This window comes from Xenopus laevis, chromosome 1S, assembly GCF_017654675.1.
Source record: "Xenopus laevis strain J_2021 chromosome 1S, Xenopus_laevis_v10.1, whole genome shotgun sequence".
In the NCBI taxonomy this organism is placed as follows: Eukaryota; Metazoa; Chordata; class Amphibia; order Anura; family Pipidae; genus Xenopus; species Xenopus laevis.
The window spans coordinates 40,370,379-40,385,396 of NC_054372.1; the positions used below are offsets into that span (position 1 = coordinate 40,370,379).

At 38.6% G+C, this 15,018-nt stretch overlaps 1 protein-coding gene across 1 annotated transcript in view; it reads right to left on the reverse strand.

Annotated features, from left to right (window-relative positions):
* Positions 1–2,151: 2,151 nt before the first annotated feature.
* Positions 2,152–15,018, reverse strand: part of klhl2.S (kelch like family member 2 S homeolog) — a 66,135-nt gene continuing 53,268 nt past the window's right edge. Inside the window, exons 10-15 of the mRNA XM_018243227.2 lie at positions 13,252–13,449; positions 12,916–13,017; positions 11,411–11,539; positions 7,577–7,717; positions 6,432–6,575; positions 2,152–3,296 (exon numbers count right to left, since the gene is read on the reverse strand). Of these exons, the coding sequence (XP_018098716.1) occupies positions 3,268–3,296; positions 6,432–6,575; positions 7,577–7,717; positions 11,411–11,539; positions 12,916–13,017; positions 13,252–13,449 (743 nt within the window). The 3' untranslated portion in view covers positions 2,152–3,267. The remainder of the gene's footprint in view (positions 3,297–6,431; positions 6,576–7,576; positions 7,718–11,410; positions 11,540–12,915; positions 13,018–13,251; positions 13,450–15,018) is intronic.

Genomic DNA, 15,018 nt, shown 5'->3' on the forward strand with positions numbered 1-15,018 from the left:
TTTTTTTTTAACATCTATCATAATATTGTCTTCGTTTGCTACCTATAATTTTGCCATAAAAGTATGCATTTACATTACCCATCTAATCCCTTATTTTCCTCTATGAGGGGGCTGCCATATTTGAGCTTCAGCAGTCTGTTAGCATTAGAAAGTCTATATGTCCAGCACCCTTTACGGATTTCTGTTTTCTTAGTATATCGGGCCCAATGTAATTATTTATTTGCTTGGCCTTTGGGTCTCACCGTTCAGTCCGTGTGGCCCGGGTGCATTCAGCCCAAAGCCCTGCACAAATATTCCAAGGTTAATCCACCCTCTCACTGGCCTTCTCATCATTCATTCATCGTTAGAATAAATCTGTTGGCTTACCCGATATGTAGTTTGACCCGGGTGCAGCTGCCCGAGTCTGTCGCTAAGGGAGGCAGTCAAATCACATAAATCCAAAGAATGTTGCAGTGAACGCCGAAGGTAAATTCAGCTTCAGATTAAGAACAGTTATCCTTATTACTACATTTGATTAAAAGACACAGCATCCAAGGTCTAACGCGTTTCGTAACAATGTACTTCCTCAGAGTCTTTGAGCCTAAAGAGAAATGGCACAATGTTTTGTAGACTGATAAAAGCAAGATTTTGGGTCTAGCGGCCTTAGACAGTTTGTCAGACGACCCTCAAACACTGAATTCAAGTCACAGTACAGTGTGAAGACAGTGAAACATGGTGGCACAAGCATCCGGATATGGAGATGTTTCTCATCCTATGGTGTTGGGCCTATTTATCACATACCAGGGATCATGGATCAGTTTCAATACATCAAAATACTTGAAGAGGTCATGTTGCCTTATGCCAAAGAGGAAATGCACTTGAAATTGGTGTTTCAACAAGACAACGACCCCAAAAACATCAGTAAATGAGCAACATCTTGGTTCCAGAACAAAAAGATTGACGTTATGGAGTGACCAGCCCAATCCCCAGACCTTAATCCAACAGAAAACTTGTGAGGTGACATCAAAAATGCTGTTTCTGAGGCAAAATCAAGAAATGCAGAAGAATTGTGGAATGTAACAAGTGCCAGAAGTTGGTGGACTCCATGCAACACAGATGTGCTGCAGTTCTCAGAAACACTACTTATATAAATAAATATTACTTCAGCGATTCAAAGGAAAGCAAAATCTTCAAACATGTCAGCGTTTCTAATGCCATAAATCCAAAGAATGTTGCAGTGCACTCCGAAGGTTAAGGATCACTCAATTCAGCTTCAGTTTAAGAACAGTTATCTTTATTATTATATTTAATTAAAAGACACAACATCCAAGGTCTAACGCGTTTCGTAACAACGTACTTCCTCAGAGACCTCATTTCCTCTTCGGCATAAGGCAACGTGACCTCCTCAAGTATTTTGATGTACTGAACCTGATCCACGGGCCCAAAACCAGAGTATGAGAAACATCCCCATATAATGTTGCTTGACCACATACTACCCGACTTGAATTCAGAGTTTGGGGGTCGTCTGACAAACTGTCTAAGGCCCTAGACCCAAAAAGAACAATCTTGCTTTCATCTACAAAGCGTTGCGCCATTTCTCTTTAGGGCAGTCAATGTGTTCTTTGGTAAATTGTAACCTCTATAGCACGTCTTATTTTCAACAATGGGACTTTGTGGAGGCTTCTTGCCGATAGCTTGGCTTCACATAGGTGCCTTTTAATTGTAATAGTAAGTAACTTTACACCTTCTTTGATCTTCCTGGAGCTGATCATTGGCTGAGTCTTTGCCATTTTGGATATTCTTCTATCTATTCGAATGGTAGTTTTCCGTTCTCTTACACGTCTTTCAGGCTTTCGTTGCCATTTTAAAACATTTGAGATCATTTTAGCTGAGCAGCCGATAATTTTCTGCACTTCTTTATATGCTTTCCCCTCTCCATTCAACTTTTTAAGCAAAGTACTATGCAACTTTTTAGTTTTTCATCATTATTTATTTTGCTTGCTTTTAAGGCAAAAAAAAAAAAAAAAAACAAGAAATGTGAAAATTATATAGCATCAGTATTACTTATATTTTACTTAGCAGAGAAAGAGAGCCAGGGTAAAAGTGAAAGCAAGACATAAGCTGTGAGAGAATGGCCAGGCCCAGTGTTAAGAATGGAAACACTCAGATATGTGAACTCAAATGTTTTATTGAGAGAAAACAGATGATATAATAAGGGGCATTGCAGTTCATTTTGAAAGGAATAGTGTAAATCACTAGTATAAACAAAACATTATTCCAAATAATCACAGCCGAACCTAGCTGATGTACTTTATTCCATGTATATAAAATAATGGTACGCCACGGACAGAACTGATTGAGCCAATCATGCAAATTCAAGTGATATCCACAAGTTTATTGGAAAACCAAGATCAGCTCCGTGCTATGAAACAGCTTTAAAAGAAATCACTCTGAATCATGTGCAAAATTATACAAACGGTTTCATAAATAAGAATTAATTGATCCATGTTTCGTATATATAAAAACACATTTGGCAACATATTAAACCCCTTCTCCTTCTGATCCCCAAGAGTGCCACCTAGCACATTAGTGGGCAAATTTAAATATACACTTATACAAAAAAAAAAAAATACAGATTTCGTTCATATCATAGTACTGGCATATTTTCTACGTCTTTGACAAAGATAAATAGTGCATACCCAAAAGCTGGACTGCTTTGGGAAAATGAAAGCAGCCTCTACGAATACATGACACACATACCAGCACACATATGCAGCACACGCACACACACGCACACACACACACACACACACACACACTCGCTTTCACGCACACCAGTTTATTCACATAGCTGATGTATACATTTAAGAACTTCTACCGTTGTACAGAGTAGACTGAGAAAAGGAGTTCATTCTCGTATGCAGTCTCTGAGAATCAAACGATTTGACTTACTAGGATAGACACCACTTGATATCCTTCTTTACGAAACGTTCCGTAGACACTTTGTTGACAATAGCTGAATGGAGCTTTTTTTTTTTTTGTCACATTTAGGAATATCTTGTGAAGTAATAGCTCACAACTCATTATCAAATTCTGGACAGCCGCTGCTCCACACAGAATAACTGTGCACATTGCTTCTACCTAAGGTAATCTTCAGTGCCTGCTGTGCTAGACAGCAGGTGAGCTTTTATCTTCCACTGCCTCAGCTTGCAGTGACTAGTAAGGAAGGTCTCAAACCTTTTCATACCTATATTCAGGTAAGGCAAATGTTGGAAATCTTCCCCGCTATCATAAAGGCTTATCAATAACCGTAACACCTATAAAGAAAGGAACACGGTGGCTTTTAGATTAAACCAATGAACAAAAGGAAAGAGCTTTTTAAAGGAAAACTATACCCCCAAACAATGTAGGTTTCTATAAAAATATATGTCATAAAACAGCTCATACAGTGGTGTGAAAAACTATTTGCCCCCTTCCTGATTTCTTATTCTTTTGCATGTTTGTCACACAAAATGTTTCTGATCATCAAACACATTTAACTATTAGTCAAAGATAACACAAGTAAACACAAAATGCAGTTTTTAAATGAGGGTTTTTATTATTTAGGGAGAAAAGAAATCCAAACCTGTGTGAAAAAGTAATTGCCCCCTGAACCTAATAACTGGTTGGGCCACCCTTAGCAGCAATAACTGCAATCACCCTTTGCGATAACTTGCAACGAGTCTTTTACAGCGCTCTGGAGGAATTTTGGCCCACTCATCTTTGTAGAATTGTTGTAATTCAGCTTTATTTGAGGGTTTTCTAGCATGAACCGCCTTTTTAAGGTCATGCCACAACATCTCAAAAGGATTCAGGTCAGGACTTTGACTAGGCCACTCCAAAGTCTTCATTTTGTTTTTCTTCAGCCATTCAGAGGTGGATTTGCTGGTGTGTTTTGGGTCATTGTCCTGCTGCAGCACCCAAGATCGCTTCAGCTTAAGTTGACAAACAGATGGCCGGACATTCTCCTTCAGGATTTTTTGGTAGACAGTAGAATTCATGGTTCCATCTATCACAGCAAGTCTTCCAGGTCCTGAAGCAGCAAAACAACCCCAGACCATCACACTACCACCACCATATTTTACTGTTGGTATGATGTTCTTTTTCTGAAATGCTGTGTTACTTTTACGCCAGATGTAACGGGACGCGCACCTTCCAAAAAGTTCAACTTTTGTCTCGTCGGTCCACAAGGTATTTTCCCAAAAGTCTTGGCAATCATTGAGATGTTTTTTAGCAAAATTGAGACGAGCCTTAATGTTCTTTTTGCTTAAAAGTGGTTTGCGCCTTGGAAATCTGCCATGCAGGCCGTTTTTGCCCAGTCTCTTTCTTATGGTGGAGTTGTGAACACTGACCTTAATTGAGGCAAGTGAGGCCTGCAGTTCTTTAGATGTTGTCCTGGGGTCTTTTGTGGCCTCTCAGATGAGTTGTCTCTGCGCTCTTGGGATAATTTTGGTCGGCCGGCCACTCCTGGGAAGGTTCACCACTGTTCCATGTTTTTGCCATTTTTGGATAATGGCTCTCACTGTGGTTCGCTGGAGTCCCAAAGCTTTAGAAATGGCTTTATAACCTTTGAAACTGAACTCAGGTGTGATAAACCACAGTTAAGTTATTTTTTAACAAGGGGGGCAATCACTTTTTCACACAGGCCCATGTAGATTTGGAGTTTTTTTTCTCCCTTAATAACGTAAACCTTCATTTAAAAACTGCATTTTGTGTTCAATTATGTTATCTTTGACTAATAGTTAACGGTTTTTGATGAGCAGAAACATTTAAGTGTGACAAACATGCAAAAGAATAAGAAATCAGGAAGGGGGCAAATAGTTTTTCACACCACTGTATGTAAAACCCTGCTTAATGTAAATAAACTATTTTATTAATAATATACTTTTTTTTAGTAGTATGTGCCATTAGGTAATCCTAAATAGAAAATTGTAGTTTTAAGAAATAAGGGCCGCCCCCTGGGATCATACGATTCACTGTGCACACAAACAAACCAAACAATGATCCAATTTATGGACAAAGTTCTGTCTTTTGCTGCCACACTTCTTTCTGTTACAGCTGCAGTATTTCTCATCAGATGATTTCTGGGGGAGCACACAGACTATCACAAAATGGCAGCTCAAGATAAAAGAAGTAAAAGGGCAATATTATATTAAGGGTAGTGGCAAACGGGGAAAGTAGTCGCCCATCGACAAATCTTCTCGACTGCAGGCGACTAATCTCCCTGAAATGTTTTCCCGCTGGCAAGAATGCAAATCAGCGGCGGGATGGCATATGTATAGTTTCGGAATTCCGAAGTCTACATATGCCATCCCGCCATCCTGCCGGTGATTCGCATTCTTGCCAGCAGGTAGGCATTTGAGGAGATTAGTTGCCCATCTGGAATATTCCAGTTTGGTAAGATTCTTTAATATACCACTTAATATGATGTAACCTGTCACTTAAGTTTTCATTCTGGGGGTATAGCTTTTCTTTAAAGGACATGTTAACCCCCTCCACAAAAATTTAATCAGTGACCAGCCTTTTTGGAATCTTTAGATAACTGCCACAGCCTTACTGTTAAAAGGCATCCCCTTAATCACTTAGAAATCCTTCCCCTCCTCTAACCAACTCAGCCCCCTACCCTCAGGAATTTGCTTTGGCTGTTGACTTATAAGCATGCTCAGTGCAACTCAGCTCAGATTACTAAACACACTCCGTCAACAGCCAATGAAGAGATAGTATTGCTGGTTCCCATAGGAACTCTGCTCTAGCTGTCTGATCCTATTTTTCTTCTGCTAACCACCTCTCCTGAGCTCAGTTTAACCATTACAGTGCTCAAACTCCAGCAGAAATTCAGTATGTTGTGCCTGGGTAAATCTGCATTCTGCATTGCATGAACTTTACAGTTGACATGTCCTGTTTGCAGATAATGTTACTGATGATGTGTCAGAGGGAAAAATGGCCGTCTGGTGAAAGCTGCTATTTGTGATGGCGCTGGCAAATGGAGGGGGTATATGCCGTACAAATGGGGAAGATATGCCCAACTTATATACATGGTAGGAAAATGTAGGCTTTACATGTCCTTTAGGACAAATAAAATGACTGCCCCCTGCATCACAAATAAGTTTTTATTTTGTGCTGATGCAGCGCAATGGAAACATTTGATAGAGGCAACAGTAACAGGACTAGGGATTCCAGAAGAATTTGGGCAACCATGTCACTAGCTGATTTTCATACAACCTAATCTTATGGTCTCTAAACTGGCCAAATGTAAAGGTTCATGCCATCTCCTATTATTCTGTTTGAGATTTAAAAAGCGAACGGTTTGAGTCATTGACCCTAGCAACCAGAGAGCAGAGGATAATAACATTAAAGACTGACGCAACAAAAAAGAACTACTTCAAAATATATATAACCTAAATAACATTTACCTGCATAACTCCTCCCTGTGCTCATACAACATGGCACGAGTATCCATTTGTCAGTGGCTGAGTTGTAATATTCCACAGATGCCAAGTTACATGAGCCATCATCACCTCCAACAACATATATCATACCTTCCACAGCACATACGCCTGAAAAATAGAGACGCGATAATATAAAGTATTTTTATTTAATTATTCCTTCATTTTACTGCTAAATAACACTGCTTAAAAACAAGCCTAAGGTAATGTTTGACAAAAAATACAAGAATTCTCACATAATGTTGATATTGCAAGCTTTGACACCACCAGATTTCACCGGAAATAAAGATTTTTTTCAAGTTACTTTCTATTTGTGGCCATTTTTCTCATAAATAAAGTTACATTTTTCACCTTCTTATGTCTAGAGCAGCTCTGGGAAGCGACAGGGGGTCGCCAACACATTAGTTGATACACTTCTTATCTTTGTGCCTGCTGAGCTGAATCCTTGAGTTTCACTAAAGGATAAGTAAATCTTTAAAATATGTGAACGTGAAATTGATGAGGGTGCTATTCTAAGAACTTTTGCAATGTACATTCATTATTTTTATTTTAATTCATCTACTGTTAATATGAATGAACTTTGTTAAAACAGTGCCACCTGCTGGTCATTTTCTGACCACCAAGTAGTCAAGGAAGTTGTTAGGAGAAAGAAAGAGGCTGTTCTGATGTTCTTCTGCACAGGAAAAAAATTTTGAAACCGCTCTCAAATCTTTTCTAAGCAGAAAGATCAAATTGCAACATAGCTGCCACAGCTGCTTTAGAATGTGAAAATTTAAACTTTACACTTCAATATTTGAAAAACGGTCACACATAGAAAATAGAAAGTAATTGGAAAAGGGCTTTATTTCTGTCTGAAAACAACTGAAAAAAGTGTTTGAAGATGTTAACTTTTTTTTATATAATAAAACTCAGAGGTGTCAGTTGCTAAGGCTCTATTAACCTAGAAAATAAGAAGCAGAGTCAGAAGAGAAGGTCAACAGGAGTCCCTAAATAGAATGAATTAGAAAGATTTTTTTAATTGGAAGAAAAAAAACCTTTAAAGAATGGCAGATCCAAACTCTGTTTCTGGAAATATTTTTGGTTCTTTTTGCAAAACAAAACACAAGCATTACCTGCATTCCTTCGACACATGTTCATATCTGCCACTTGCTTCCACGTATTTGTTGAGGGATCAAAAACCTCCACACTTTTCCTCACCAAAGGCCCATCATGCCCACCAACAGCATACAATAAGCCATTTAAGACTCCAACACCTAGAAAGATTATTGAAACAAAAAAAAATCATATTTGAATAGTCAGCTAACCATCACTATATCATTTCTTAAAACTGAGAATGGGCCATTCTCTCCTTTCCCCTTAAAGGAGAAGTCAACCTGTACGGGGAAAAAACCCTCCCCCCTCCCCTGTGTTGCCCCCCTCCCTCCCCCCCGGCCTACAAGCCCCCCTGGGCAAATGCCCCTAACTTGTTACTCACCCCTTGGCGCAGGTCCTCTGCTGCGGAGTTCACGGGCGCCATCTTCTACCGAGCGTTCTTCTTCCTACTTTGACCGTGCATGCACAGTACGAGGCATTTACTGGTAAGGATCTTCTGCGCATGCGCCGAAAGTCACGAAGTTTCTGAAAAAAAGATCGAAAACGTTGTGACTTTCCGATCTTTTTTTCAGAAACGTTGTGACTTTCGGCGCATGCGCAGAAGATCCTTACCGGTAAATGCCTCTTATTGTGCATGCGCCAAAAAATGCCGGTCAAAGCAGGAAGAAAAAGGCTCGGGAGAAGATGGCGCTTGTGAACTCCGCAGCAGAGGACCTGCGCCGACAGGTGAGTAACAAGTTAGGGGCATTTGCCCGGGGGGGGGGGGGGGCAGGTAGGCCGGGGGGTTTCCCTGTACAGGTTGACTCCTCCTTTAACTGTCTGGGACTCTATGGTATAAGTATGTCGCCATATAAGCTCCATCAAATATCTAGACTTAAAGTGATACTGACACTAAAAATTTTCTTTTCAAAATATTAATCTACATTAAAAGTTGCCTATGGGTCATGTTCGCTGATAGTTCCGATTTTGTAAGTAATTGCTACTTGAAGTTCCTAAACCTGACTGTTTTGCCGGCCTGTCTCTTCGCAGCCTGTCAGTTAGAGTTTCTAATGCATACGGACTCCTGCTGCACAAATATGGCAGCCTCCTCCTAGAGGAACACGGGGGTAAGAAAGGTAATGTAAAAGCATCACACAAATACTTTTATGGCAAAATTATAAATAGCATTCAAAGACAATGTTATGACAAATACAAAAAAAGGTTATTTTCTGGTGTCAGTATCTTTTTAAGTTGACATAAAATAACACTATAGAAACGCTACTTCGGTGAAATGCTGCCATTTAACAGGTGGGCATTACCATTTTACCAAATGTCATGTCAGCTTAAGTCTAGATATTTGATGGACCTTTTATGGCGACATACTTATACCATAGAGTCCCAGACAATTAAGGGAAAAGAAGAGAATGGCCCATTCTCAGTTTCACAGTACAGTGTGAAGGCAGTGAAACATGGTGGCACAAACATCATGATATGGGGATGTTTCTCATACTATGGAGTTGATCCTATTTATCACATACCAGGGATCATGGATCAGTTTCAATACATCAAAATACTTGAAGAGGTCATGTTGCCTTATGCCGAGGAGGAAATGCACTTGAAATGGGAGTTTCAAAAAGACAACGACCCCCAAACACACCAGTAAATGAGAAACATCTTGGTTCCAGGCCAACAAGATTGACATTATGGAGTGACCAGCCCAATCCCCAGACCTTAATCCAACAGAAAACTTGTGGAGTGACATCAAAACCAAGGAATGCAGAAGAATTGTGGAATGTAACAGGTGCCAGAAGTTGGTGGACTCCATGCAACACAGACGTGCAGAAACACTGCTTATACAACTAAATATTAGTTTAGCGACTCAAATGAAAGCAAAATCTTGAAACATGTTTTAGTTTATACAGTGAATCTTTGAGAAGAATGCAGACACTGCTATTTTGGAATGGAATGTGCAGTGTTCCCAATGCATTTGTGTGTATGGAAATAAAAGCTATTATAAGAATTGGGAGCTGTATTCACTGTTTAAAACACACTGCTATTATTCTAAACACAACTGTATAAATATGAAATATAGACAATTTTGAAAGCGTGAGCGACACACTTGTCGAAACAGAATAAGCCCCCACAATGGTACCCAAAGAGCCCGAGACAATTAGGATGTACTGGCAATAAGCTAAACGTGGATTCTGTATATATGATTTATAATAACTAACAGAAATACTGAGTGGCATATCTGCAAATATTAGCAAAAGATTCATATGGTATTATATAAATCCCTGTAAACTCCATCACCGATGGAACTACCAGCTGGGAAGGAAAACTGATGGATCAATCTCTTTGTTTACTGCCCAAAAAGAAGCTCAATTCCAAGAGGGGAGAATCTCATATGTGAAACTGAAATAAAATGAGTGTCAAAAATATCTAAAAGGCATAAATTGATATAATTGCTGGAATATCATTTGATTTAATGATTGATTTCATTAAAAAGAGGATTCCCACTGAAATTTGAATGCTGACTCAGTTAGCTGTTCTTTACTTTTGTTTGGGAAGTAACCAATTCTGCATCTTCCAGCTTTACTGGGGACTCTGCCTTTTGTTGTATTGTCTTTCAATGAGCTCCTGGCAAAACTTAAAAGTTACAAAACTTAAAGTTTACAGTTTGTAAAGGCTTCCTATCTGATATTTATGAACTCCTTTAAAGCTGACAATAAGAAAGAACACACACACATACACAAAAGCCATGAATATCTTGTAAAGTATATCCTTATAAACGGTGCCTAGTAATGTCATCAGTTATAAACTGTGAGTAGTGATGTCCATTTTGTCACATGACTCACTAAAACTTGTGTATTATAATAAATAAAGTACCCCTTGTTGGAAACTGAGAATATTAGAAGTAACCTCTGAGTTCTGTGACCTGTATAAATGGTCTCTTTAGTGACTTATAATAGCCTTATAGTTTACAATAGGTGCACTTTAATGATTTTATTTATAATTGCCTTGAACTATTAAGTGATATTGGGGTGCAAGGAAAGCTTCTTTTCCTCTAGCACACCAACTCTTCTATGATTTGCACCTGGTGTTATTTTGTACACAAGTTCAACAATGTATTTCATAATTTCATAATGAAGAATATTACCTAATTAGTTCATCAAGTCATTCTGACAGGTACTTTAAAAATCTCATAATTACCTATACTAACCTGAGCTGGGGCAATGTTCTTTACTTCTGTCTACTTTATTAGTCATTGCTGCCCTCTTCTGGCCAATGGGAAACATCAATTTGGCTTTCTGATTTATTTTCCCCACATCTTTGCACCAAGCTGCTATCTCCACTTCAGTCATATTACTGACTCCCAGCAGCAGCAGAACATCAGAAATCTCATGACAAAGGTGAATCATGTTAACTGGTTGCTTCTGGGAAGCCTTAGTAGTGGGTTTAGAAAAAGCTATTGCTGATGCGTTGTAATTTTATTTGAGTCCAAAATTCTAAGTCAATGTACTTATGGAGATCAAGCTATTTATAACATTTTTGAGAGTACAACAGCAGAAAGACGTTTTTGAATTCCTCAATCCTCTTGGATCCCAACTTTGACTGCTTACCCAACCCACAATGTAATACAACTGCAGAAAAGCAGGCTCTCACATTGCCATGTACTCGAAGGGTTAAACAGCATTTGAGTGACCTACTTTCTGATTCCCAGTTTTGCCTCTCATACACTTTTCATTTTCCCCCACTAAAATAGTAGCCATTTCAGAGCTGTTTTGACAGCTGTGTTTTTCCATGCTCCAAATGCATGAAAATAGTTTCCAAACTGGAAACGTTTGTAGAAAAGTAGGAATAAAGATCTTAGATACCTGCTCCACTCCTTCTTGTTCCCATTTCTGTAATGTAACTCCATTCATTTGTACTTGGGTTGTAACATTCAACTGTGCTCAGGCACTGCCGGGATGCACCATCATAACCCCCAACAGCATACAGCATGCCTACAATAGCCAACACCGGGGAAAAAGGTTATATGACTGTAAGCAGCATGTGAAATGCCATTATCATTCACGGAAATTCAGTGGAAATATATGCTTTTCCTTTTTGCAAGTACAGTAATCACAAAATCAGACACGCTTGCCACATGTGTTTTTAACAAGAAACTAATCAGCAGTCTAGTCTGTTAGTATTCAAAGCTTATATATGATTGGCACAGTGGTATAACTAGATGTTACTGGGCCCCCAACATATCCAGAGGTTATCCTGTTTTACCTATATAGATAGAACTTGTTCATTAACTAGGGCCTCATGAGGACCCCTATATCTCCTGGGCCCCCTGCAGTAGTTACTAGGGATGCACCGAATCCACTATTTTGGATCCTTTGCAAAAGATTCGGCCGAATACTGAACCAAATCCTAATTTGCCTATGTCCTGATTTTTATTATGTCGTTTTTATTCTTAAATTACACTGTTTACTCTGCAAATAATTCACTCTACCATATAAAATTTCATTCCTGAAGCGGCAAGTGTATTTTTCTTTTAGTTGTAATTTTGGTGTGTAGGTGCCATCTCGGGTCATTTTGCTTGATCATGTGCTTTCAGAAAGAGCCAGCACTTTAGAGTTACCTTCCCATTGTCCTGTTGTTAGTCTTCTGGGGGGGGGGGGGGGGGGGAGGGTGATATCACTCCAATCTGCAGTGTAGCAGTAAGAAGTAGGGATGCGCCGAATCCAGGATTCGGTTCAGTATTTGGGCGAATCCTCGTCCTTGTGCCTGGCCGAACCGAATTCGAATCCTTAAAATCATGCGACTTTTCATCACAAAACAAGGAAGTAAAATTTTTTTTTAGCCGGGTTCGAATTCGGCTGAATCTTTCATAGAGGATTCGGGGGTTCAGCCGAATCCAAAAAAGTGGATTTGGTGCATCCTTAGTAAGAAGTGACTGAAGTTAATCAGAATACAAGTCACATGACTGGGGGCAGCTGGGATACTGACAATATGTCTAGCCCCATGTCAGATTTCAAAATTAAATATAAAAAAAACCATTTTCTCTTTTGAGAAATGAATTTCAATGCAGAATTAGTGCAGCACTAATGACTGTTTTGAAAAAAAAAATCCTATGACAGTATCCCTTTAAATATCTTTGTAAGTTATGAAATCTGGTAAGTAGTTTAAATGTTAATATGATGCCTTCTTGACTGTACCCCCACCCAGACAGAGCACCCCTCTGCAAAGAGTTTTATTAGCATAAGGACTATTGTTAGTAAGTGAATAATAGCCACAGATCCACAACTTATAGATCTGTAAATGAAGAGAATGCTAAAACTACCAAAAAATGCACAATAATGAAAAAAAGTTATTTACAATCATAACATACCTCCAACAACGCCCACACCAACACTGCTCCTTCTAGTGTTCATTGGTGCAACGTGAAACCACTCGTTTGCTTTCATGTTGTATGCTTCCACTGTTGCAAGACCTAAAAAACAATTCAATGCCTTATGTAATATGTATGTTTTAATGCAATATGGAATATATCGGAGAACAGGTCTAAGGGTCCTCACAAAAGTTCAATGCAAAATTCCTCTGCACAGCACTTACTTGATTTTCAAGGGTGCATACACTCCCTGGCTGCTTCCAGACCAAGTAGTATCCAGTCCATGCAAAAGGGAATATCATATAAAATAAAATTTTTTACTGCAGGTTAAATTACCTGTACTGCCATCAAATCCTCCAACCGCATACAAAAGCCCATTCAAAACAGCTGCTCCTAAAGTGCTTCTCCTGTCTTGCATGTTGGCCACACTTGTCCATTGGTCTTTTACTGGGTCATAAGAATCTACCGTCCGCACCCTGAGTGAGCCATTGAATCCTCCAACAGCAAATACATGGCCAGACATGTACACCACACCTGAAACAACATGGTCTTATTACATGTGCAAAAGTAAACGTCTACATTTATAGATAAATATCCTCTTAAAGGGGTTGTTCACCTTTAAATGAACTTTTAGTATGACGTAGAGAGTGCTATTCTGAGATAATTTGCAATTGGTTTTCATTTTTTATTATTTGTGGTTTTTGAGTTATTTACTTTTTATTCAGTAGCTCTCCAGATTGCAATTTCAGCCAATCTGGTTGCTAAGGTTCAAATTACCCTAGAAACAATGGACCGCTTTGAATAAGGGACTGGAATATGAATAGGAGAGGCCTGAATAGAAAGATGAGTAATAAAAATTAACAATATCAAAACATTTGTAGCTTTACAGAGCATTTGTTTGTTAGATGGGTTCAGTGACCCCCTTGAGAAAGCTGGAAAGAGTAGAAGACCAATATTTCAAAAACTATAAAAAAGAAAAAATGAAGACCAATTGAATTAAATTAGCCATTCTCTAACATACAAAAAGTTAATTTCAAAGGTGAACCACCTCTTTAAACACATTTCTACACGGATGTTAAAATTCCTATGAGAGTAATAAGATACAGGCTGTGACCCTCCCTCTTGCACTTGCAGGCAATTCTCATTTAAGGTGAATGGGTAGGAAGTTTGATATTGCTCTTTTGCACTCGGGCAGTGCTAACAATCATCTTGTATAATTTATTCAATTCATTTTGAAATACAAATAATCAAAATTTAAAAGGATTTCATAACCATATTGTAGTCTGGAAGCTTAAAGTGGACCTGTCACCCAGACATAAAAAGCTGTTTAATAAAAGTCCTTTTCAAAATAAACATGAAATCCAAATTCTTTTTTTTATTAAAGTATTCATAGCTGTAAACACAATTAAAAATCTCAGCTGTCAATCAAATATTGCCTGCCCCTTCTCTTAACCATTTAATTGTGTAACCAGGGCATGGGGATGGACATCAGGTCCCCCATTCTGGTGCACAAACAAGATTCTGAGATGATACAAGGCTTGTCTTAATAACAGTGTCCACAAAATGGCTCCAGCCTGCTTGCTATAATTATAAATTCCCAGACTGATGGAGACAAGATTCAGATAATTTTTTACAGTGTAATTAACGTTCATTTTGCTTGTATAACATGATTAAATCGGATTTGGAATAATTTTTTTGGTCCCCTTTAAATGGTGAAATGTGAAAGACAGGCAGAAAAGACAAATAATAAATGAATCCATAAATAAAAGACATTCAAGTTCACCCAGTCAAGACAGACAATGGAGACATTTAGATAATGTTTTAACTGAAAAATCACAAAATGTAGAATGTAAGACTAATTGCAACGATGCTAACAAACATCTTGTATAAGCCTCATAATAGTGCAGTTTTGTACAGGTATGGGACCTGTAATCCAGAATGCTCGAGACCTGGGTTTTCCAGATAAAGGCCCTTTAAGAAAATTGGATCTGCATCCCCTAAGTCTACTAGAAAATCATGTAAACATTAAATATACCCAATAGGCTGGTTTTGCCTCCAATAAGGATTCATTATATCTTAGTTGGGATCAAGTGCAAGCTACTG